Source organism: Petromyzon marinus, chromosome 5 (genome assembly GCF_048934315.1).
Source record: "Petromyzon marinus isolate PM22_M1 ecotype Great Lakes invasive population chromosome 5, UKy_Petmar_22M1.pri1.0, whole genome shotgun sequence".
Classification (NCBI taxonomy): domain Eukaryota; kingdom Metazoa; phylum Chordata; class Hyperoartia; order Petromyzontiformes; family Petromyzontidae; genus Petromyzon; species Petromyzon marinus.
In genome coordinates this window covers 12,654,899-12,682,344 of record NC_133671.1, presented here as the reverse complement: position 1 = coordinate 12,682,344, position 27,446 = coordinate 12,654,899, and the positions used below count along the sequence as shown (strand labels likewise).

The window sequence follows — 27,446 nt, the reverse complement described above, 5'->3', positions numbered from 1 at the left end:
TGTGTGTTGCTTCTCATTGACAAATTCACTCCAGCCAGCTCTCCCAAGTGCCTTTATATTTCATTGCTTTGCTCTCCATCCATCTTCAATCATTGACCAAGGTACACACACGCAGTTTGTTTACACTTATCTCCATCCAACAGTTGTTGGTTTATTTGTTCGGTGAATCTGTTGTCCATGACTCGTTAACGTCTTTTTCCCGACTATTTAGAAGAATGTAGTCGTTTTCGTGTTCAATTATTTCCTGTGGTTAATATACATTGGTTGCTGTAACGACTGTCGTCGGGGTATCCGAGTTGCTTAATACCATCTCAATTTGTGTTTGTCTTAATTTTCTGCAATTCAATTTTCTGAAAATATCTTCAAACGTCGCTGTGAAAAAGCCTTTGTGAGAGTCTCCTTGCGTTGCTCTTCCGTGTATTTTTATTTTGTTGATTTGTGTAATGCCAGTATAGCCATTGCATATTTTATACAGCCTTTTTCAATTCGAATTTTCCACGTATTTTATTAAGGCCTTGGTTTGTAAGAGCCTGGATGACTTGCATCGGTTGCCACTGAATCAAATACCTCTTAATGTTTGATCACACAAATGTGTTTTCCAACATCAGGTTCAGATAGTTACCCCTTAAAAAAACCGTAGTATTCCGTATTGTATGGGAATGTTTCGTGCTGTGCAATTTTTTCTTGAGCATGGTCGGACGGTTTCAACATTTCTATGCCACAAGAGGAATTTCCCTTTTCACTGTTACACGTAAATAAAGTCTGGCTTCTATAAAATGTCACCCAGATATTACGTTGTGAAATGTATTGCTTGGGATGGTGGCTGTGTGTTAGTCATGGATGAGTGTACAGACAGTCATTTATTCAACTGAAAAATATAATCATGTAATGCCTGAAACCCCAATTCACATTAAGATGTAAAAATATATATTTGATGTATGCATAGTGTCAGTTACTTTATTATTGTTGATAACTTAGTTAAAGTACAATACTGTTATGTAGTTTTTTATACAGTATCTAAGTCAAGCATACTCTATTTTCTTTTGCTATTCTATACAGTACTAATTATATTATCTTCAAGATGTATTTGTTCAAATATTTGTTTGACAACATTTAATTATTATTCATCACCATCGGTTATTTCCATATAGCGTATCTATATGGTGTCGTCTGGGAAAACAAACCCATACGGGTGGCATAGCCAAATGTGTCATAACTAGAGCCAGGGTGTATTGGAATTAACATATTTTAGGATAACAATTATACGAACATTTTTTGAGTTTCGGAAGTTCAGAAATTCCGAAGTTTATTTACTAAGTGAAGCCCATAGAACTCTGCAGCCAGTAGACAACATTGTCAGCAACGTGTTGCGTATTACAATCTGGATGCCGACTCATAATCAGATACAGGACCGGAAACAGTAGCGCTTTATGAACGAGTTTAGCCTGTACAGTGATTGTCAAGCACCCTGTGGCGAGAGATTGCACGTTTCCCTGTGTTTGCACACTTCACCGGTAAATGATACCGTAAAATGAATGACGAGAAATCGGGCTCACTCACAAAAGCTGGTCATTTGTCTCGAATGCTCCCTGTGTGTCGTGCCCTTCGCCTTGCCTCGGTAGCTGACATGAGCTGGTTCGCACGGCTGAAAGGTTCATAGCTTTATTGGGCGGCTAAGTGCTCAGTGCAATTGGGTTACTTGGGGCATCATTGAGCCTGTGAAACACCGGGGTGGCAAATGGAATTACTGTGTATTATACTATCCGCCGAAGCAAGCGGTGACCTCAATTCAATTATACTCACAATAGACCATATATATGAGAGGCTAAGGTGATAACATTAAGGAAGTGTGCTTTTCCTTAAAAGGCCGAAGTATTCCCACACACAAATGGTGTAGTGTGGCGCTCATCACTGTACTGTACTTCCAATGAGCACAGTTGGTTACGTACGGTGCGAAAGAAGTTCAGCATACATACATACATAGACCTGAGCCTTTAGTGGACATTTGGCATTGCTATTTCCCATGGCAGAGGCCATTCCCTCAATGGGATAACTCTTGTTGACATCCCACAAAGTAGTGCTGTGGTTAATCCAGAAAAAGCTGCGTAGACCCGGGATTTTAATCCAGAACTCGTGCCACGAGGTCCGCAATGACAGTTGTGGTCAAGTCAGGGTAAGAAAAAAAACATCTTAAACAGTTAACATTTACAGAATTAGTGGGATTAATAATAATAACAAGAAGATATTGTTAATTATTTTGAGTAAAATCGATAGAATCATGTCGTGCATTTGTGAGCTAATCCTAGTTAAATTCACCTCACCTAAGATTTCGGAATTTCCATTTTAATTTTGGGCAAGAAATATAAAAGTGTAATCCATCAATCAGTCACAGACCCCGGCCGGGTTCTTCAAGATACACCTCTAGGCAGACCATGTCCTGCGTCCAACGCCGTGCCGTATGCAGGCCAAGATTTTGTTATACGAGAGAAAGTGAAATAAGTGTTGTACTCTACATATGATCATTATGGCGGTACCAAATGATACAAAATGGCCGAGGCAATTAAATGTTATTTCTGAGACACTATTTTTTTTCCAGGCGTGTACTTAACTCCGCAACTGGGGTACCAATCAATCCGAAATCAGTGCTACTCCACGATGTCGAAACGCCAAACATTAGCATAAAAAGTCCGTTATCGAAAAATTCAACTTTGAATAGTTGCATCGTGTACTGCTCGTCGAGATGAGTCGATTGCCGCATCGCCGACCATCAACAGACAAAATGACTGCATCATGGACATTATGCGAGAGTCGGGGGTACTATGGTACCCCGGGGTACCACCAAAAGGTGAATTTATTCATGCCAATCTCTGATGCCTAATCTATACATTCAAATGATTCTGCCATCACTGACCAATCGGAACACTCCACAGTGTCGGTCTATCATCACTGAAGGTTACTTGGGCCGTTTTACCCACCTCTCCAGTTGAACGGAGTACAATTTTGCACCAGTCTGGAACATACTGCATGCTCTTATCAACTAAGTGGGGTAGGTGGTGGGAAGGACTCTCATGCGAAGTCATACATGTAATGTGTTAATTAGGTAGATGATTATTAGAAGTGGGGAATTTAAGGAATTTAGATGTTACTCTCCCTGGTGTTGGTAAGTCTTCATTGATTGGTTGGTGCATAGTGAGTGATGAGAAAGCAGTGTCGAATGAGTATCTTTCTCCAGGGAGTTGGAGATGTTGTCTGTTGAGTGGTGAGTGCCAGGTGAGTGGGGAGTTTTTGACAAAGAGTCAGGTGAGTGCAATGGTAACCCGTCTGTAGGAGGGGCTGCCCTCGAGTAAATGAAGCAGTTGGAGTTACACCCGTAATAACACCGTTGTAGAATAGGTTTATCTCCATCATTAGACCTCCTTGGCCAGTATCAAAATATAACAATAGGGATTTTCCCCTTTTTTCTGGCAACAAAACTGAAACCTTTTTACAATGATTCATGTCTGCATTGACCACAATACTTGCAGTCAAAATGGAAACAAAAAACACACTGATAATATATGCATTGTCCTTGAAACTGATTGAATTTGCCATGCAGCCCCTGTTAACTGTGGTAATGTACGCATAAGAGGCGCGGTGGCTCACAGATGAATATGGCTAACAGGATGAATTTTCCCATGCAGTCCTTATGCGTGAGAACGTACGGATAATAGGATGAATTTAGCGATTGCGGCAAAACCAACGACTGTTTGACAAACGTGAATAATCAGATGGGTTTCCTGCACGTTTCCCTTTATCTGAATTTTGTGCTCACAGTAACCATGTCTGGGTGTCCGTCTTTGCCATGGATGCATGTGGATAATCGGATGTTTCTACGTTACTCTTATCCATGAAAAACGTGGTTAATGTGAATTTTGTGGATTGATTAGGGGATGTAGATACTATGATTCACATATATTACCATGGATAAGAGTAGTTTGATTGGAGTTACAACGAATATTTGACGGGTGAACCCATACAAATAACAAGCGTTGTATCCCATTTTCGACATGTGTTTACATTTTAGGATCCTTATTGTCTCTTGGCTTTATGTTGATAAAATACGATGTCTAGATGCCACATAAGACTGCTTTCCATGAGGTGTTCAATGTATCATTATGAATTACATAATGATACACTTATTCTTAGCTCTTTCGGTAAAGTCACGTTGAAGGGAAACAATAAAATAATGAAATATATATAAAACAATACAAATTTTCACGACGTTTTTTTTATTGTTTTATATATATTTTATTATTTTATTGTTTCCCTTCAACGTGACTTTACCGAAAGAGCTACGAATATGAATTACTGCAGTCACGAAAGCTTTAAATCAAAATGATACACTTGTTAAAATGAATCCTGTTTACTCATGAACAATGTCATGTGTGAGCTTTCATTGCAACCGCATACCCTAGGAAAGAAAACGATTGTGTAGTTATTATCATCGGCCATGATCAATCCAATGCTGGAGGAAGTCCTCCGCAAAACTATTGTCTCATGGTCCCTTGCGATGTACCAATGCACCTAGCCCCATACACGCGAGCTGATTTCCATCGTTCCATATCCATGGTGGATGTGAACTTGGCTGCCACTCCATCATTATTCTCATCATTATTCTCATCATTATTCTCAACCGCAGGCCCATTATCCCTTCAGGCACGTGTCCTGCACTAGCCCACGTATTTTTTACGAACGTAATTATGTTTTTTGATTTGAGTTCTCTCCAAGCCAAAGTAATGGCCTGAATGACCAATATTGTTTTTTATGTTTTTCACGTGCTCGGTACCCCTCCAAGCACACGTTTTCTAGAATATTTTTTTTTTTACGAGCGAAGCCTCGCGGAATGATTTCTAAACGACATCGTTCAAGACCTATCGGATGTGGAACGTTACCCATGCAAGGGCTTTCGCAATTTATATATTTAAAAAAAATACTGCTTGTGCTATCGTGACCTTTGTTTGTTGACAGAAGGTGCTTTATGTTTGACGAGATTATGTGTGTGTGTGTGCGAGGTGCTTTATATCTCGGAATTTGTGCCAATGTAGCTTATCCACATGCTGTATGGTGAGGTTGCACAATGGCATGTCTACTTCACCGATTTATAGCAGCACGGTGTTTGCAAGCTGTGCAAAGTCGGTTATAATCCCAGGCAATAGGAGCTTTGGTTTGACAGTGACATCACTGCGAAAGCTCAGAGTGTTGGCTGACTGCTTACAAATACTGGCCTCTTGTGTATTTAGTTGTTGAACGTTCACTTGTATTACACATTCTAAGTAATTCCTTGTGCCTATGACATTTAAGTGATATATAGATTGGGTATTGCACCCTAGATGGTAACTTACCTCCCAAATCTGGAGTGGTTGTACCCATAAACACAATGCATCTCCGGTAGCATAGTGATGTATGAAACCTATCAGTATTTTATTTTTATTTTCTTCCAGATTTTAACCCAGCTTTGCTTTCGCCGTCATATCATGAGGCAAATCAGCAATTTGGAAGGCTCACAGGGCAGTGCAATTACTGTGTTCGAGAACAGTCCCACAGAAGGATATATTTGCAAAACTACTTATGAGATCTCTGCGAGTTACTTTATTCTGTATACTAGGGGAGCACACTTTTGAAAACGTCCTGCTATGAGAGGAGCGTTTGTCGTCGTGTGACATACTCATGTTTTGAATTGCTAGGGCTGGCATTTGACTAAATTCAGTGGAAGACTAAATGTCACGTGGTGATGGGTTATTCGTTCAGTCTATGGTGGCTAGGCTGAAAGCATTAGTTTCAGTTTCATTTATTTGGTGTAGCCCTGTGAGCCATTCGGCTCTTGAATCGGGTGCAACCGCAACAAACAAAAAACATGAACAAGAAAACGTCTTAAAGTGACTACGCGCAAACAGAAAAATCCAGGAAAAAAACAGCAAAGTCTTCCAGAAAAAGCACCGAATATTAACGCTGTGTGCAAAAATCCCAGTGGGATGGAAGTAAAACAATAACAACCATAAGACAATTTAGATTAAAGTTATCAGCCGAACTCTGTACTACAAAACACAAATATGGCTAAACCAAAATGTTTTCGAAATCACCAAAATAAAGCTATAAAAGCAATGTAACAGTGATCATAGGAACTGTGATTGAAATTTTACGATAAACGATATATGTACATAACATGTACTACCAAACTTTTCAGCCATAGCTGGCTGCATGAGTCACTCCATAACAGCAGGAGTATCAGTAGGAGTATCAACATTTTTCAATGCACCTTTAAGATCAGCACACTATAATCAAAACATAAGATCTTACTTTGCAGCGGTCATCCGGAGCGAAACATTTGATTTCAGGCCACTGAATACTCATATGTGTCTCCCCAGACGTACACGTAAGCTCTAAGCAGTTATTGATGCTCTGACCCTGCCAATCCACCCACCCCTGTAATCTCTTTAACCATTTATTTCTGCGTGCACCATCACCGAAGCCGTAATACATTGGCAGCGGTTAGAAGAAGGTATTTATTGGTTACAAATGTTTTACAAACACCCCTGTTACAGATTATATCTTGAGCAATTTTTTCACTACATTAAAGTCAATACAACATTGTCATTTTTTCATACATCCATGCGCAAAGCATTAGTGTGTGGACTAGTGTGTGTAAGTATTTAAACACACATGCGATGACTTGCCTGTACGAACATAAGCGCATGTGCAAAGTTAAAAAGATCCAACCATTTGGTTTGGTTTGACCGCTTAGGCAAGCATCCTTAGTGGGTACTTAACTTGTAGAGCAGACGGTAGGAGTCCCAGAGGTATAGTCCTTACCACACGAGTTACCCTTGTCTATTGAATAAAAAAATAAGTATATTTCAAATTATATTGCAACTGAGCTACTGGTGCCATGCCACGAGACAAATGATGAATTGAGAGCTCCCACAAAGCACTGCAGGCTTGCGTGATAGAGAATTACCCCGCAGAGAAAACAGGTTTCACAAAACGTCTTCTGAACGCTCTTCAAGTGGTCTCTTCCTGTCCACACATGAAGAGACACACTTTCAAATATGCCCTGCTGTGGGAGAAATGTACGTCACATGACAATCAAAGCGATATACTTTCATTATCCTAGCTGGAATTTAGCTAACTAAAGTAAAAAATGTATTTAATATCGTAGTTTTTTTTGCAGAAATTGGCAAGCAGGCTGAGACCATCAACTCGGCTGTACTTGAGAACCTGGTTTAATCTTGAGTGACTAAAACCCCCAGATTTGAACCCAGGATTTCAGTGCTGCTGGGTCAGTACTCTGACTATTGAACTAAATTTAGCATTGGTCTGCTACGTTTAGGAGTCCCACCGATGATGCATGTAAACATATGCAAACACATGTACACAAACACAGCGTTTGGGATACGTTTTTTTGTAAAACTGGCCAGTGTGTAAAGCCGTTCAGTGTATTTACCCATTGGCCATCTGATGACCCTGAGATAAGGGCTGGCACACAAACCTCCATAGAATCACAGTTCTGACAAACATAGCCTTCACCTACATTATAATTTATCATTGGTCTTGCATCAACACTTCCCTAACCTTGGATTGCGTTGCTAAGTGGAAACACATCGGGTGGAGATGGGGAGCAGTATTCTTGTGAATACGAGTGCATGTTCACATGAGTCAATTATGTTGATAGAGGTATGGTTTCATCATCCAGCGTGTGCAGCGTGTTGGGGGATGGTGGGTGGGTGTGAGGTGGGGGGAAAGAAACGATTAAGCGATGGCATTTGTTTTTTGCATCCAGTACTACAAATCTGGTCACATCAGTTAAATCCCTGCCCCTAGAAAACAGGTCTGAACAAGGTCTGGACCTCTTATCCCTAATTTAACACAGCCTTTAAATGAGCACATTGTACGGTGGATTAACATCTGACTGGCCTTGGTGCCAGCCACAACACCCCCTCTTTGTGTCGTGCTTTCCCACAGCCCTTGCCCCAACAGTCTGCATGGCGTCTACAGGATGTGTTTGTCTATTGGGGTGTAACTGTCATAAATACTGTGCTGGGACTTTCCAGAAGGAACTGGGAAGTCTCGGTAAGCCTCAAATGTGTTATTTCCAAATTACTTGCCTTAACTGTTTCAACCCTTGATATTGTTTTGGTTCATTCTAATGATAATACTTAAGCTATAAATCCCTCGTAAGGGTATTAAAAATGACCGTTTAAATATTGTTCAAGTGAGCACATTGTCTGGCAATTCTGTGCACTCATTTACACAAAGACAAAGATCTCCAGTGGGGCTGACATGAGAATGTTGGCCAGCACATATTAAAGCCACCACGGCATATGAGGGGAAGGGTGGCCAGCACCACGCCCGGCTACCAGTGGCCCCACAGTGCTGATGTTTACATTTCACCAAGTACTCAATTAAGACTGAGTCGATCTAGGGGAAGTCTCAGGGCCACCGAATACTGGTCGTGAATGGGAATCGAACTCGGGTTTCCAGGGTCATAGTGCACTGTGCTCATCACTACCACCTCCCCACTTACACATGAACCCCACACGCATGTATGAAACGAAGGACACTCACATTACTACATGTGTGGCCGGTGATTACTGAGGAGCGTAAGTGGCACACAAACACGGTTATCTGCTCAGTTCCTAATAAACAAAAATAGTAAACGTTGCCGCCCTGCTATCTCACTCTCATCAACTCTGGCTTGCTGTGTTGGCATGTGATTTTAACATCTGGGTGTACTGCCAGGATTCAGTCATTTTTCTTGAACGGTCCGCGATCGGTGCCTTACAATTTGTTTCTGTGTTGTGCCCTGCCCTGTGCGCTGTGCCCCGCTGTTGGTTGTAGAGGGCGAGGTGGAATGGGCCGTCAAGGAGGAACTCCTCGGAGAGGTTCTGGTCACTAAAGAGCAGAGCACATCCTCGCCCACAGGTGCTTGCCCCGGACACAGTGCCACGCATCAGACATTCATTAAAAAAAAACACGGAGAAAGCGTTGGAGCAACGGTTGCCGCACTTACATAAAAAAAAAGATCGCGCTCATTACACGCAGTGCTTGCCACTTATGCCCACAATACCTTGCTGTTCTCGTTAAAGAGCATAAACCATCACGCCAACTCCGGTAATCCTCGCAGCAGGTGGCTTTTAGAACAAAGATGGTCACCGCATCACGCGCTTTCAGACGCGTTTCTGCGGTCATCTGAAATGCTCTTCCTTCCGAAATTAGGAAGCCGTTGGAGCTATGTACTTTTAAATATAGATTGAAAACTATTTTCTTTAGAACTGCTTTTTGTGTTTAGTGTGTCGTTCCCCCGCACCTCCGATTAGCACGGTTGGCTATGTACGGTGAAAAAACAGTTCAACACACTGTACATAAACAACTGAAATGTTATCATTCAATGTTAAGAGTCAAAATGTATGCATTTGACAACTTCAGCAACTTGCCTACCGGCTATGAGTTACTTGTACAATGTTGCAATGTAATCGACTGTATTTAAACATATATCAGCAGAACTTTCTGTTTTGTGTCTCCGCATACGGATAAAATATGTTTTAATCCATCAGCCTATTGGATTTACAGACCAGTAATATCAATCAAACATTTGTTTAAGCATGCAAACTCCTGCAACGGGTTTGTCTTTCTGGGTTTTGTAAGCAAGATCAATCAGGCTTGTTTTCAACAAATGCTGCTTGATTACCAGATGTTCTATAACATCGTAAACATAGCAACCAATCACGTGGGCAATCACTTATTTTGGCACGCTCTGCCTGAGTAAACTAAACTTTTAATTTTCGCAAGTAAGGCCCACTGAGCTATTAACCCCCTTTTCAGAAGCGACCTGGCCACAAATGACAGCTCAACAAAGTGACTTATGTTGAAATTTATAGCAGCCAAATCCTCTAAACGCATGTTTCTAAATGTGGAGGGAAGAACCAGAGGACCCGGAGAAAAAATCCACGCGACCACAGGGAGAGAGACATGCAAACTACAAATATACAGGCGTCAGGGTTTGGATCGACCCCACGACTTCCCGCGTACCAGGCGAGGCAGTTAACATCTCGCCACTGCGGCGCACTAATAATTTATAACGGGGAAAAAAAGCCGACCGTTATCTAGCATCTGGCGGCCACGAGCGTCACAAAGCGCCGTTTTTTTTTTTACAGCGGTACGTTCATTGTGCGGGTTTAACGCTTCCTGGAATACGAAGGTTTCCGTGGCTCACTTGTGCCCTCGTATCCACCACGCTGCTAGCCCGCCACCGCAGCCCACACCAGCGCCTGTGTTTACTCACGGGAAGAATAAGAATGTAGAATGACCGCTTGCCTGCCCTTCCTCAAAAACTTTAGAACAATCGCCTGGATTGTCACCAACAAAATTATGCATTCTTTGTTTTGTGTGTGGTGTGTGTCTTTTTTGTTACGTGGGGGTTTTTCTAATGTCGTTTTATTTCTAGGCACTCGGCTTGGAAATGTATTTACGTATTGTTGATTTTTTTTCTTCCAATTTTAGATGCCTGGTTTGTTTGTGCGTGTAGTTGACGATGTATTTGGTGCGCATGTTGCTCGTTTTCTCCGGTGCAGAGAGTTGATGGTCTCTGTCTGGTCACCACTAACTGCAAAACAACCCTGTGGGATAAAACAAAAAACCCCACTCGTTCAAATTTAATTCCAGCGGTGAGAATTGTAACAAAAATATTGGTTTAAAAATCACCGGCAAGTGTTGCCCATTTTTCTCCGTGCTAGGTAGGGCACGTGAGTAAGTACAGCGCCCCCCGAGTGAGGATGAAAAAGTCACTCGAAGTGGCCTTGGAAGTGCCGTCGTTCTGTGATGTCACCTCCTGTGGCCGTTTTCTAACACGGGGGTGGTGCACTGCTTCGTGAGAGTTCCATACGGACACTTAATCTCATAGCATGGCGCTGAATGCACACCTGCCGCACAATACAATTGTAAAGAACACCAAAGAAAATGAATGTATTGTTTTTTTTTTATGGCGAAGTACTGCAATGTGCAACTGAGTTGCTTAATGAAAGCCGCAACAGATTGTTCAACATAGGATGCAGAATTATAATAATTTGCACTCATAAGGCGCCTTTCACGAAACGTCTCAAAGTGCTGCGAATTAAAAGAAGAAATATAATAAATAAATAACCGGGTGGAAGAATAAGAGTCCAAGAGGAACAAAACTAAATAGGATTTATATTTTTTTTAAATAGGTTTTTAGTTGTGATTTAAAGATGTCAACACTTTCCGAGAACCTGATCTCCACTGATAGGAAGTTCCACAACTGGGGTGAGGAGGCACCAGTCGGGAGTTCCACAACTTGGGGGAGGGGGCAGGAGGAAGGGGGGGCACCATTCAATTCCCGATCACCCCAAGAAAAGTAACCGCGATGGAGGTGCAGTGTATACATAAAAGGGCACAATCAGCGGATCTTTGACTTGGCTCCTGAATATGATGTGGAGCAAGCCCTCGGAAGGCCATGAAGCCAATTTTTTGAGGTTTGTTACATAAACAAAACATGACAATTCGTTACGAGTTCAGCACACCGCTGCGTTGGAGAGTAAACCCACAACATTTACAATTTGAGTACAGCGTTTCACCAGTAATTATAACGAGCATCATCAGGCGGATAGCAAGATTTGTTTTAATGATGCATTCATATTTACGTGATCTAATCCAAAAACCTCTATTATGTATATTGGTCGCGGAAGCCTACGTGTTAAAAAAACCCCTTAAATATGACAACATTCAAAGAGTGCAACATAGATATGTTGGTTGGAAATGTTTGACATTTAACGCAAACTATAAACCGCGGTGTTTCTTTGCTCTAAATGATTATCAATACGTGCAGTGGCCTTAGCACGCCTGTTGATTTTAACTTGGCATGCTTGTCACATTCAGTTTGGCAAAGCTTGTCCTGTTCAGCCTTCGCATGCTCGTCATATTTTGAGTGCTAATTCATTCAGTCTGGCACATGGTAATGTGGAAAAAAAACAACATTACAACGGGAACTACACAGCGGAGTCCCACAACAACAACAAGTAGCAGCAGTGGCGGTGGCGGCAGCAGCTCGCCAACCGTTCGTCACCCTGCAGCTGTACTGTTTTTTTTTCCCAATGACTAACACAAATTCACGTTTCCCAAGAGGTCGGTTCACTGAACAGCCATTCCAACAACCGCGGCAAGTGCAATGGTGGAAAAAAAAATACGTGTACAACAACAGTGCCTCTTGCTTGACGTGCTTGTGCCAAGTGGTGTTGAATCGGGGGGCCTATACTCTCATTGACCTTGTGTGCCTGCAGACAAGCCCACTCAACAAGGGTGTGTATCCGGGTTAGTACCGTCTTCTTGCACGGCTCGGCCGTAGTTGCTTAGTCAGGTTTTATTTTAAGATACTGGCCTGATATTTATGCAACAATTAACCACCGAAACGATATAATTGCATGGTGTCTGCACTTTTTGTTGGATTGTGGGACATACTGTATTCGATTTCACATGAAGGTTAAAACAAATCACTCACTAATTTTTGCGACTGATGAAACAAAAATTACGGCTCCCCCTTCCCCCCCACCCCCGGAGTTTTTTGGCAGTGTGTATAGGTGCCTTTGCAATGCCTGGTAGGTCAGTTCTATGTTAACGTGTGCCTACCAGTGCGGTTCAGTGGTGAGATCAATGTGCTGGATAATGTGCTCATTATCCAGTGTCATGTGAAAGCATCAGCACTGGAGAAGAAAGAGGTGGTCAGTTGTGGTGCCGTCTGCACCACAACCCCTTTGGGTGCTGTGCCGGCCTAAAAAGGTGCTCGCAAACAGAACTTGCCTCAACATTATACAGCACTTGGTTATAATGGGAGATATACTGTTCTTGTGTATCGCTGTAACAGTGAAGAATGTGGGAGTCTTGGTTTAACTTGATAAAGATGGTTCTCAGTACTGGCTTCGATGCAACAAAAGTTCTCTGCCGTTGTCACAATTTTTCTATGACAGTGCGGTATTGTAGTTTGTTTAATTACAATTCTAGACTCATTCACTCGTGTTATGTATACGAATTTAAGTGCCGTATAAAGTGTCGAGTTTGCGTTCACAAAACTGCAGATGTAACCCAGATTTTGGTCTCATCACAAGGGACCGCTGGGCCAACTCGGTGTCTGTGTCAAGTGACATCCTCAGACGTCGCAATTCCTTTATGGGAACTTGAGTTCCAACTAAATATACGCTTAATATATTTATGACATTGTTCTGCAAACTGATAACAAACGCTCCGTGTGCCGCCAGCCTTGGTGTCAGTGGAATTTCCTTATGGTTAATAGTTCACTGGAACGCAGCCTCACCACTTCAGCAATGCCATTCCAGGAACGCTATGTACCAAGCAAACCATCTGCTAATTCGTGCAGTCAAATAACATCCAATGGTGGCTCTTCTTCGCAAACACATGCCTATGTGGGCTGTTACATTGACTGAAATTAGATACGAGTTGAAAAATGTGTTTCAATTTACAAGATGTCCATTGCCAAATAATTCGTGCCTTGTGCTCAGTTGGGGGCATTGGACTCATCCAGTGTCAAGAGCACAGTGCACTAACCACTGCACCACAGTTCCCCAATACACACACTGGTATCCACACACATAAACACAGAACTCTGACTTACCAGATAATGAGTACATTATTCAGTGTCATGTGGAAACATCAGCACTGGAGGCAGACGTGGCCAGTTGTGTATTTAAGGTAGTATTTATTGATGTACAGCTCCATTGTATAAAGGCATCTCACCCACCGTGTTAATCATGGTGGGTTTGGACCATTCTTCACAGCGCTGGTTAGAAAGATGTGGCCCAGGACGGAGTCAGATATCACAACTGACCATTGATGATTAGCTGTGAATGAGAATCTAACTCGAGTCGCCTGGTGGAGGTTGGCGGTGAAATTTGCTAACCACTAAACCACCGCTCCACCACCCATCCGCTCACCGGCAGTTCGTAAACTGGTGCCATTCAATTTAAATGTTTTTTGGGGGTAGTAACAGGTGCAGTGTAAACAGTTGTAGACACCGTGAAGTTGTGATGGGCAGGGTATGCAGCACACGGCATCGACTCTAATAATTAATAAACGCTCGCTCTGGTCCGTTCGGTGCATTCCCGTCGTATCGTTCATTGCTTGGAACTGAAGGGTTGTTTTCGTCCTCTAAAACTGCGCGACGCTTATGAGAGGCATCTGCTCTGCATTTTTTTCTCTCCGCCGCCCACCGACTGCTTGGCTGGCCAGCCTTGCCGGATACGGTGCATTCGTTGGTATTGGGCAGGGGAATTCGCGTGTGGAGGGAATGCTGTGGTGCATGTGTGGGCAGGCAGGGGAGCGTGCGTGTCTGTGTGTGGGGAGCGGTGGTGCAGCGGTTAGCGCTGCGCTGCGCTACGAACCCGGTGACCCGAATTCGATTCCCGCTCACGGCCAACACCCAGTGACGAATTTTATCTGAACCGGTCCTGGGCCTCCCCTAGGGCGACTCGGCCTCAAATGAGTACCCGGTGCGGTGTGTAGTAAACATCGCCACTGGGGAAACAAAGGCGGTCGGGGCGTGGTGCTGGCCACCCACCCCCTCGTGTGCCGTGCCGGCCTTCATAGGTGCTCGCTAACAGCACTTGCCCCAACAGTCTATTCAGGTTATACGGGGGATCTTTATCTTTGTTGTGGGAGGCATCCACGTGGCTTTTGTTTTTTTGGGGGGGAGTGGTGTTGTAGCGGTTAGCGTCCTGCACAACAAACACGTGCGTCCCCAGTTCGTTTCCCCCCTCACGGTCAACACCAGTAACGATTTATCCGAACCGGTCCTGGACCTCCCCTAGGTCGACTCAGCCACAAAGGAGTGCCTGGTGCAGAGTGCCAAACATCGCCACTAGGGGATACAAAGGCGACCGGGCGTGGTTCCTGGGCAACCAACCCCCCCTCGTGTCCAGTGCCGGCCGTCATATGTGCTTCTCGCTAACAGTACTTGCCCCAACAGTCTTGTTCAGGCTATACGGGAGGGGATTTTTGGTTTTTGGAATCCGCGTTGTTCAACTGCAGCCACCATGGGCTGGAACCGTTCCCCCAGGGCACGGGCGGTGCCGTAAGTCACAACCCAAGCCTTCTACCCGTGCGCTTACGGGAAGCGCTGTGAGTCACCCAAGGAGCACTCTTTAACAGGATAACAACAGCGGCGACGAAGCTTGTGACTCCCACCTTTCGTTCAAGATGCATGTGCAGTGCTTATGTCAATCCACCGCGGAACGAGGGCCTCCTCTGCCCCACGTCGTCTGGATCGTGTCATTGTATTTAACCACACGATCTTCCCACTATTTTCGAACGTTTAAAAAATGGGAGACACATTGCTGTGAAGTTAGGTTTATCCAACCGTGTGTTGGTTCATAAATACATTTTATGTACAGCTCATCTATCCACCGCTGTGTGAAGGCCTCTTACACACCGTGCTGGTCATGGTGGGTTTTGACCATTCTTCGCAGCACTGGTCAGAAAGATGTGGCCAAAGACGAATTCTGACATCACTGACCATTGATGGTTAGCTGTGGTCAGGAATCGAACTCGGGTCGCCGTCAGTGCCGGATTAAGCTAGTGCGGGGCCTGTAGCATTCTGTTATAAAAAGGGGCACTAAATGAAAAAAAAACTGAAATATTAAAACAAACTGTTAACTTGCATCGTAAAGTAATCGTATTTTTTTCACTTGCTATACAGCCAGATTATGACAAATCGCTAACCTTAAACACCCAGTCGTTCATAAAAGTTGAAGGCAGTACAGTACTATAGTAATAGAGCAAGTGCAGAATCACTGAGCCAGAATTGATAGCTTGAAAGCATTTAGCGCGGCGCCCTTGAAAGTCTGGGGCCCGTAGCATATGTAGCTACTTTTGCTACTAGGATAATCCGGAACTGGTCGCCGTATTTTAACGTTCATGCACCTGCGGTATTAACCAGGGAGGCCGCCGATACCGAACGGTGAACCGCTGCAACGCGCTCTCGCTGGGCCATGTCACTGCCCCAAGTAAAGCAGTGGTATTTGTGAGCTTTTTGTCTGGTTAAACGTCGCCCCCGGCTCCAAAATTCATAAAACCTGCTCTGCAGGATCATCTCCTCGTCCGCGTGGGCTCGTGCTCCTGTTACCTGCGCGTCTCTGTAGAATGTGTGTGTGTGTACATGCACACGATCAGTCATTTTGTCAATCGACTGCTGGATGAGGGCCTCCCCACCCCGTGCGGGTCATGGAGTTTATTTGGCCAAACTTCACCTCGCTGGTCAGCAGGGGCTGGTAAAGACGGGGGAGCATAGACGTGGGAGTAGGGTTTACAATACAACAATGGATTTCACTGCAACACCCTCTGTTGCCCACCACGTAGTTCCGTAGCGCAATGACAAGCTGTTCGTTCAGGATGGTCACCCATCCAAGCTCTATCCAGTCTCAGCCCTATTGAATGCAATGCTCCCGAATGTCCGAGCCTATGTTGTAGTATGATGTACTTAAAGGCTTCCCAATATTATATAGGCCCTTGGACGATAATTGCGTCACAGAATTCCCGGACATGGTGTTCCTATAAGAGCTTATCCGGTGTGAGGACTTACATGATGCCAGCAATTGTGCTGTGACAGCCTCAATGATGATAATTCAGTACACACTGGTCTTTATCCAAGTTAAATCACATAGTGTTCAAAAGCTGAGGCCCTCCCTCCATTTTCATTTGAGGTAGAATTAATTTAGCAATATTTGTCTGAGCCAGATTCTGATATTTCAAAGAGACTTCTGGTACCTCTCAGTGGGTTGTTACCTCATTAGTGTATTTATTTATCTGTACTTAAGCTAATGTCCTTGAGATTTCTGAGACTTTGCCATGAGACTGGTTAAGTCATGAAGGATTTCTTCAATTCACGTCAACTTGAAAGCAAGGTGTCCTTTGCCACCTTCACTAGGCCTGCGAATTATTTTAGCAGTAATGAGCAAGGTGCTAGCACATGTATATGACGGATGTACTTTTTGTGTGTGCTGGCAGCAGTATACCCATGCAATCTGTCGGCACAATGATATGAGAAGTTTCACCCTGTTCCTGCTCAAAAGTCCCCCCCCCCCCACATGAGAACCAAACTTGGTTTAAATGCCTTCGGTGTGGTGGCTCCCAATGTCTGGAACAACTGAGCAAAAATGTTTGGGATTAAAACCTGACTGTCCTTGTCCTTCTACTGGACATCTGTGAAAAAGAGCTTTATAGCTCATCGGATTCATTCATTATAAATATTTTTTATTCTAAATCACTTTTGGACCTTAGAAGCCCTTTTATGTGTACGTGCAATTGAACGCTCTGCATTGCAGACTATTTTTGTGTGGGATGCGTTCTACTAGCCTTGTTATATTCTTTGTGCTGGTTGTACCATGTTGATGCACGGCCTTGCCGTTTGGAACTTAACCTTGTGCACTTGTTTCTTATTCCTTTGTTTATGTATTTTTGTATATAACCAAGTTTCTATTGTCCAACTAGATCCCAATAAAAAAAATTGCATTTATTGCCTCATGGGTTTTACCTTTGCCAAAAATAAACCAAAGAAATATCATCCAAAATCAATCATTCTAAGCTGTTGCTGTATAAAACGAAGAGGACACTTTATATTACACTTTCCAACGTGTGTTTGTTTGTCCTCGAAAGTGTTTAATTAGTGATAATGTTACTTTTAAAGCAGCTCAATGAGGTCACGTCAAACACGGCGCATGACTTGCGACTTTTCAAGATGACGTCAGGGAATTGTGGCATCACAAAGGCAAAGTTTATTACCGCTGGTTTTTGTAAAAACCTTTGATCAATTTGGCTGTTTTTTTCTACAGGGTGAGTTCCTCATAGCAACACAACCTTATGCCAATTTTTTTTGTTATATTAGATTAACTTTCCTAGAGATATCGACTGGACACAGCTCATGTGTTCAACGTGACTGCAGTTTGAAAGAGTTAAAATCACAAATTCTGATGATAATTTTTTCTTAAAGTAAAAAAAAAATGTAATTTAATATTTCTATGCTCCCCCGTGTCTGTTCCCCGTCATCACTAACCTGCACTGACTAGTGTGGTGAAGTATGGTCAAATAATCCCCACGACCCAAACGGTGTAAAAGAGGCCCTCATCTAGAATATGGACTGACAAAAGGTTGCACATAAACGTGTACTGTGTTTTTGACAGTAGTCATTTTTTTAATCTGAAGGCTGGCCATGTCCAGAAGAATCTTAGCTTCAGGCATTGTAACAGTGTAACGTGCACACATCTCATGAATAAGTAAGTTATGAATATCATGTTACAAAAACCTTGTAAAATGAGGATAAAGTATGCACATAGCGATGAATTGATGTACCTGTTTGGTGCATTGGGATCTGTGGATGAACTGCGCCTTAGACGTGTAAATTATTATGTTATTACTCATGACATGTTATTGTACGCGAGAGATACGAGAAAATGTTATTCTCATGTAACGTTTCGGGTCAAGCAAACACATTTTACAACCGAGATGGACAAAAAAAAACCCAAGGCACAATACAAATGAGAGGACAAACGTGAGACAAGAACCATAATAATAATAATAATCATCACTTCTTGGATTGAAACGCGACGCTGTATGATGACAAATTATTGAATGCCTTGGACGGTAAATTTGTATCACTCATGAACCTGTAATTCAATAACTCCCAATACGAAGCGACTGCACAACACTCGACTGTGTTGTGTGATGGTAACGGTGCAGCTCTGCAATTGCTTGCTCACGCCACTGCTGGCAAAAGGACCTCGGCGAGAAGGAGCCCTGTAGAGAGCTCCTCTTGAAGGTAGTTTGGAAAAGATGGCAGCACATACATTTTATCCCATCACACATGACTTTATGTTCGACTGACTGTAGCGTACCCATCTATACTTCTGGGTGGACAGAGACGGTGGCGGGGGTCGGTGGGTGTATTTAAGAAATGTGTCCATTGTTTAAAATGCCACATTGGGAAATCGAACCGGGCGGGATTGCAAGTCCAGTGAGCTAACCATTACACGATGGCAGCATCTCGTGGTGTATGGTTGGGCAAGTTCTGGGTTTTAGTTACATATGACGTGGGAGGGATATTTAACACCGTTTCCTATAAGTCATATGTCGCACGGTTCCTCTAAATGCGCGGCAATATGGGAATGTTGCTATTTTCAGCCGTCAGTCTTGATAACATTTGTGTACATTGGCTCAGTTTTGACTGAACAAAAACATCGGGACATGCTCATGTGTTCAGTCTGCGCTTTTGCTTTAAGTTACGTATGCATTGCAACTCATCAAGGCATTCACGTGGGCCACTTATTTAGCAGCGCATTGGAGATCAAGTTGCGATTGATACTTTTCTAGTCGGAGCGAGGAACACTTGCGGTTCGTCAAGGCCGCTGAGAATAGTTGAAGTTGTAGCAGACTGTAGAAGGTGAAATTGTCTGTGGATAAAAAAAAACCCCCAACCCACGCTGAAAATAACTCTCACTTCCTTGGCGGGAAACGGACGAGTGAGCGACAGAAGAGTCCGAAAACATCGTGTTTCTCTGCAAGCTCATGACGAATTATTTACACGTTACACTTTCGATGTAGTCTACAATGGGAAGCCATACAATGTTTTAGTCTGATCAAGTTTACGTTTCTGAAAAATGTAACTTTGGCCAATAGTGGTGGAATGTTTCACCCATAGCGGCCAGTCATTTACCGTGTTCATGTGCGGTGTGTTCGTTGAAAATGAAAAGGGCCAGGATGAGAGGGAGTTCTCACCGACCCTCTTCTTCCGTATTACCATAGCTGCCTTTTCCCACGGATTTTGTGACTGTGGTCAAGTCCTGTTAAACTTCAGCGATTTGACTGTGCCTTCTGTTTGCTAAAGGGGACATCCTTTGCGTTGGGAGCCTCTAATCACTGTACAGTGTGCAGTCGGCAATTATGTGCCAGGAGGATGGCCACATTGTGATATGGGTGGCTTTTTGGGGTGCCGTGGTGGCGAGATGTTGTTTCCCTCGCTTGGTGTGCAGGAGGTTGCAGATTCGATCTCGATCCTGACCCTGATGATGATGATGCTCTATATTTGGAGTTTGTGCCTTACCTACCCCCGTTGGGTGGATTTTTCTTCAGGGTTCCTCCGGGTTTGCCCTCCATATTTATAAACATGCATTTAGATTTATTTGGCAGATACTATATATTTCCACGTTCATAAATCACTTTGATGAGCTATCATATGTGGCCAGATCATCTCTGAAAAAGAGCAAATAGCTCTTTGGACTTTACCTGATTAAATATTATGTTTCTTCAACACATACATGAAGATGGTGTGCAAGGGTTAAGCCAAGTTGAGTATGTAATGTCTTGGCAAGAAATGTTACTTGTGTGTGTATATATATGCTCATCAGAGGGTGCATTCATGGTAGACAAATGGCCCTTCATGCAACATGAGTAAACTATCAGCTGAACTCCTCTCTGATTCATGACCCGAGTGTTGTTCATTCCAGGCTGGTATTTATAAAAACGTTACACGTTTGGGTCAGCTTCTGAACAAGAGATATACTCTTTCTATTGATTAAAAATAAATGAATATTCACAACAATATTATTAAATTGTATCGAGGGTGTTAGGCGTACGATAGCCCTTTGTATTAAGATAGATTATATTCATCGGTTACATCACATGTGATCACCTTTGATCATTTAACGTGTAGTTTGAAGTTAAATTATACGTGAGAATATTAGGTAATATCCTAGTCTGAGGTGACACTCACGTGTCACTGTGGAGGACGCAAGACACAACTGTGACCGCCTCCCCATACCCCCCCCCCCCCAAATACATTCAAGTGCGTTCTGCATACTTGCACTTACGGCTCTTGAATTACAAGTCGAGTGAAACACATCTTATGATGAATCAATAGTTTTATGAGTAGTTGGCATCAATACATTTTTACGGCAATAAGTTCACACGAGTGCAGGATCTATATGGTATTTCCATTAAAAAAAAATGTTTAAAAACAACATTGTCATTGGCATGTTACTTGTTTCCCGTTTAGTTTGATTCTGGAGCTGCATTTGTGTGGCTGCAATTGCACTGACGAGTCCCTGCTTGGTGTATGAGAGGCTAAAGACAATGCGAAATGAGTCACCTTTTGGGCAATTCACCATAACATCTCCCACATATAAGCCACTCATTCATTTTATTGGCCAAACATCTCAATGTAAGACCCTTCCTGATATATATTATTGAGACAGTGGGTTATTCCTGGGTGAATAACTGTAAATGTTTTAAACATTTTTTACATCCCTTGTAAATCCACTGCTGGATGAAGGCCTCCCCAAATGCCTTGTGGTCATGGGGGTTGATTGACTGTACTTCAGCAAACGGTCAGTGTGGGTTGGAATATAACTGACATTACAATACATAACTGGCATTATTAATGTTGTGTAAGTGTTCATCAATATAAAAACATCGTATTGATGAGAATCAGACGAATTAGTGAGTTGCAAAGTTGACCTTGTTGATCGCTCACCTCCTATTAGCACGGTTGGTTACCTACCGTGCGAAAGAAGTTCAACATACATACATAGGCGTGTGAGAAATATGGAGGAGATGCGTTGTTGTAATGACTATATAATTGCCTATAACTGCAGCCAGCAAACGCAAATGAAAAAAAACCCAATAATGTCAATTGTGAAAATGATGGGCAGCCGTGATTGAACCTATAACATTTGAACATGACAGACCACAGGCAACTCACTTGACGTCAATTAGACTAAGGCTCAAAAGCTAAGGTGCACTTGATCTTTGCACGGCGGATCATATATTTATTATTTAGTTTTTCTCTCCCGAGTTGGCCGCTTACCAGGCTGAAATGCAAACAGCGCCCGCATCTCCAGCTGTGCCCTGAAGGGTCGCCTCAATAACAGTGGCAGCCTCAATATCAGTGGCAGCAATTGCTTCAGCCATTGCCATGGTTGCAGGGGGGAAAGGCTCACGAAGCATATTGCGCAGCCAGGGGGAAGGGGGGCTATTGCTGTCACCACGGTGACATTTTTGTTAGGGTAGTTAAAAGTAAAAATGAAGTGAAATGTTTTCATGAATGTTCACTTTGGGGAAATGCATTTGCCTTGTAAAGCAAGATGCCTGACAGATTTCATTCCATCTCAAGACGTTTGCCAGGCTGCATTTTCCTGTGCAAGGCGGCCACGTGCCAATAATCCATGACCAAGACATATCTATTGCACGAATTAAACATTAATAATACATCTCAATGTCCTTTTGATCCTTTACAATGCTTTGCGCTGATGTAAAAAACTATCTCGGGTCGTATAGGCAATGTGCGTATGAGCTTATGATTATGCTGTGTGACTTGTTGAACGTGTGCAGATCAGGCAGGCACACAACAATTCACTTGCCTCATCGATTCGATTTCTGGTTATGATTCGATTCAACAAATTTGACAATTTAATCTCATTTTAACTCGTGAAATGTTGTTCATTCTTAGCTCACATTTACACGAGCATGATAAATAACATATGATTTGCATATAATTACAAATAATCGATTCTTACATGAACACTGATGTGCGTGTTTTGTGAGCTTGTGTCGTGCGGGTGCGGTGTATGCACGAGTACCGTACTTACGTGGAGAAAAGCAGATGCAAATTCGCTTTATTCGTACATTTGTGCATCTTTTATATAGAGAGAAAATGTCATTCTCAACTTATAACGGACACAGTATTCACCACTCCTTTTTGAGAGAGGGGGAATGTCTGAAACGTGCAAGGAGGAATCACATTCAAGCAGCCACGCGATGAGCCGGCACCAACAATTCCCCAAGCTCTGCGGCCCCATATATATCAAGATGTTATCAGCCAATGAAGGCGTTATTGACCAATTAATACACCAGTGCATGTGACACACACACAGCTTGTACGTGCTCTACGGATACGGATATGGCACTTCTGTAAAGCAGTATTTGGAAAGCACCGCGAAATACATAACCGTATGGTTTCCTCAATACAGGAAATGAAAAATGATTTCAATTTGTAAAATGGAACAGAGAGAATGAGAGAGAGAAAAAAAAATCACAACATAATTTATATGCAGAGGAAAACAGCTCCAGAGCGGATTTCCCTCCCTGGCAAGCAGCCTGAGGGCACTGTACACTTCCCGAGATCCACTGTGTGCTGCTGTTTCCCTTTTGCCGGACATCTCAAGTGGTGCTAAACGGCTGTCCGTGCAACACAAGCCCGTAGTCTCAATGAAACAAATACAAAGATTTCTAATTACGGCATTGTACTGCGTCTGCGTTGACGAAACAGAATAAGGATGGTATGACGGGTTGATATACAGCCTTCCGGGAGAGCGTGAAGTTTCTGTTGAGTCAGTTTTTGCCCAAATTCATTGGGTTTGATTCCTGCAGCAGCCCCATTGATTTATATACAGTATATAGATGTATGTGCAATTATTCTCAAGTCCAAATTTGCGTAGCATTTTGAATTTGAGTATTAAGCCCGGAAACAGGAAGACTGCTTTAGAATTTTGGCAAATCGCTTGATGAAGCTGGTTGTAATCACCAGCAAAATGTCGTACTCAAATTTTAAATGTTATGGGTTTCATATTATTTGGGTTTACTCTCCAACACACTGGCGTACTGAATTTGTAACTAATTGGAACTTTTATTTACATGACAAACCTTACTAATTGGCTGTCGGGTGGTGGTGGGTTAATAACACATTTATATTGACGTCATCGAAACAAAAAAAACCCTTTATTATGAATAATATTGGTCGCGAAAGCCTACGTGTTAAACTGTTCGGGATTTATTAGCGAACATCTTGTAATTAGAATGAGGATTTGATGATGGGTTTTGTCGTGTGTAGGCAGGTCTGGTTAATTATTACTGTTGTCTTGGCATTTACCAGAGACTTTCTCACTTTCAGAATTAATCAACTCGAAATTAAGCAAAACCACTCTCAGTCATCCAGATAATGTCTTTATACTTAAGTAAAAGGCGACTGACAGATGCAGAGAATATAAACACACACACACAGGAGGCGATGGTTACGCGAGCATTCACTTAAGAGTGGGCCTACATAGCTTCGTAGTGTCATTCAATATTTCCTCATTCAACTTGACAACAGCCTTGGCTTTAGGGTGCTCATCAAACAGAGTGAGCCATTGATACAATATCTTCAGAGCAGTTTGCTCACCGATTCCTTGTCGACGATGATGCCGACTCAGTCTATGCAGCCACACTGCACAATGTCACTGTTTCCTCTTCCCCTCTGCCAACATGATAATACCTTCTTCTGCTTTAGGCAGGGATATAACGTAGTTTTCGTCAACGCCCTGGCTTGAGTGGCCAAGGTGCGGCCCACGAAGGCCACGGACAAGCAAGTCGAGTGGGCAGCCTTCTGTCCGCACTGACGAGCGGCCTCGGTCGCAAGCCGTCGTCACTTGCGGTGTCTCTCGCGAATATTTTCTCCGTTGCACTCGGAATTCTTTCCCGAGCGGCTTCTCTTCACGGCGGCATGTCAAGTTAGAGACCAGACTCGTTCAAGCCTTAAGTTTGTCGTTTGCATAACTATGTTGCCCTTTGTCACAAAAATGCCATTGTCCTGGTGATCTACTTCAGAACGCAAGGTCGGCAAACGATACATAACGACGTCAAAAGGAAAGGTAGCATCGGCAAAGCGAGCCAAACCTCATAATAAATGAAATAACGCGCACGTTGACAACACACCAGGGCTTCCTCTTTAATGACGCCAACATCTTTAAAAGCACACGCCTACAGTGATGCAGACGTGGCACTTAAAACTTTCAACTCGTAGACCAGTAATCATTTTGCGAACAACTCTTAGGCTATGAATCGATAAGACATGTGTGTTCGACCATGCTATGTTTATGGATAATTTATCCGGAAGTTACATCCGTATGTGCATTAGCCTCACTGACATATAAAATGTAACGTGATGTCTGACAAAAGCAATGATTTAGCATGCCTCAGCACACTGCGTCATTTAACAATACATTTGAAATCTTCTCTCATGCCATTAACAAATATAAATCATATTTTGAAGCTTGCAAAAACAATCCCGTGTCTCCGAGTCTCCCCCAAAGTTCACGGGCACACAGAGGTCGTCTCCTCTATCAACAAGATAACGGTTAACAATATGTGACCTTGTTGATAAGAACAGCAGGCCAGCGAGGGAACTCAACTCGTGCTACATGAGACGCCAACTGTTATCGTTTATCCCCCCCCCTTTTAAAATGAGAGTGTATTTCCACAATATTGGTTTGTCAAGACATCACTAATTCCTTCTCTTTTTAACCTTATTACAGTACACCGTCTTAACGTATACCCCAAACCTCTGCGCTTGACGAAAATCACTTTCTCAAATTCGCAATTGGAGTTTGCAAGCAGGCACACCTGCACTGCAATGGGGCATCTACGCAGCATATCGAGGGCGGTGGCAGGGGTAGTTAAATACAGAGAGTGAAGTTGCATCTAAAGTCGGTGACCAAGGGGAAGACCTGAAGCCAGATAGGTGGGACCTGGCAAAGCAAAACGTTTTAGGACATGAGTCAACATCACAATAGCTGCAGGGCCTTGGCAAAATGAAAAAAGCAATAGCAAGGTGTCGAGTGACATGTTTTCGTATGTTCAGTGATTCAATATATAGTTAAATGTTGCGATTAAACGTATCTTGTTTTCAGTGCAGGAAATAAAATGTACACATTCTACTGTGAATTGGATTATCTTGCTCTGTATTTGATTTCTTTATTGCAGTACAGTACTTGCAACTCTTTTTGGCATGAGTATGTGTACTAAAATGCGTTATAGCAGCGAGGTGAACCATGTTCATACCCTGGCTGTTGCCCAAAAACACTTGTTAGTTTCATAAACATAATTTGTGACCAGATCCTCTATGAACATTGAATTACCGTGATAGTTCTGATTGGATCTTACTCCTCTGTCCCATCTTGTCCTCTACTCTCCCAGTCTCTACCGTCCCTCCGTGTGCCTCCCTCGCCCTGCGCCCAGTCTCGCTTTCGTTCCTTTTCCCTTCTTGCGCCCCTTCACTGGAACAAACTCCCATGTAACATTAAAGAATCATCTTCGCCATAACCTGCTTCCATTCCATCCTTAAAACAACCCATATCTTCTACCTAGAACATTTTGCTGACTTCTACTCCCTGCCCCCGCCCCCGAGCTACGACCAGGCCTTCCCCAACCCTGATCATCACCTTTGCCCCTAATACTACCACGAAACCTATCACTACCTCAACCCCTATATGGACCCCCAACCCTTAACCACTCCCACCTGTCCTGTCACCATAACGACACCACCACTTCTATTAACGCCACTCATTGTTTTAACCACGTACTCTCTTCTTATGTACAATTTTATACTTTTGTAAAGCGCCTTGGAGTAAGGCGCTGTATATAATTTATATAAGATACGATGCTGATAGGAGTATACACGATTGGGATAAATAGATGACTTGACAAACTTGGCATTGAAACAAACTTTTGTTCTCTCCATTTCAGGTGCGACTGAGGATGACGGCAAAAACAAAGGGGAGATAGCCTCATCCCAAGAAAGAGACTACTGGAAGGAGGACAATGAGAGGTGGGAGAAGGAAGAAGTGGAGAAGACGGAGGAGGATGAGTTGGAGCATGCCGGGGTCCAGGTGGAGAAGATCACCAGTCTCTTGGAGGAGATCAAGGACGAGGAGGAGAGTGCTCACGATCCCAACACGTTCAGCTTCACAGGAAGTTGGTGGCACATATACGCACACAATTAGCGGCACTCGCCCTTCTCGCAGTACAAACTCTTAGATCCACACGCAAACCAAGACACGTAGGGCGGCAGTGGTAATTAAACATGGCTCTTGATTTTTGATTTAAAGCTTTCGTGACTGCAGGGATTCATATTCTTGGTTCTTTCGGTAAAGTCACGTAGAAGGAAAACAATAAAATAATGTTTTATATATTTTTTAATTATTTTATTGTTTTCCTTCTACGTGACTTTACCGAAAGAACCAAGAATATGGCTCTTGATGTTCAGTCTTTTCGTGGTAAATATTGGCATCTTGTATGGTAAACAACAACAATTAGGCAAAGACATTGGAATACAATTCATAGTCACACAGGCTATGGCCATGTAGACTGGGCTTGCACACTGAACCCCGCTACGCACCTACACACACCCATGTGCATGTTATCACAAATGCTGGTCAATGCACGCAGGCACTCTAATTATAAACACACGCTGAATTCTAAATACACAAACCCATACAAAGCAGTGTGTTGTTGCTTGTCACTCTTGTGAGTGCTCCTGTATTAACTTGTGAAAGCATAGCAGACAGCTTTTCACCAGCACTAAAATA

The 27,446-nt window shown here is 43.0% G+C and overlaps 1 protein-coding gene across 1 annotated transcript in view; it reads left to right on the top strand.

Moving 5' to 3' along the window:
- Window positions 1-27,446, top strand: part of LOC116939060 (uncharacterized) — a 46,590-nt gene that overhangs the window by 12,444 nt on the left and 6,700 nt on the right. The window contains exons 2-3 of the mRNA XM_032946950.2: window positions 8,875-8,958; window positions 26,605-26,832. Coding sequence (XP_032802841.2) covers window positions 8,875-8,958; window positions 26,605-26,832 — 312 coding nt within the window. The remainder of the gene's footprint in view (window positions 1-8,874; window positions 8,959-26,604; window positions 26,833-27,446) is intronic.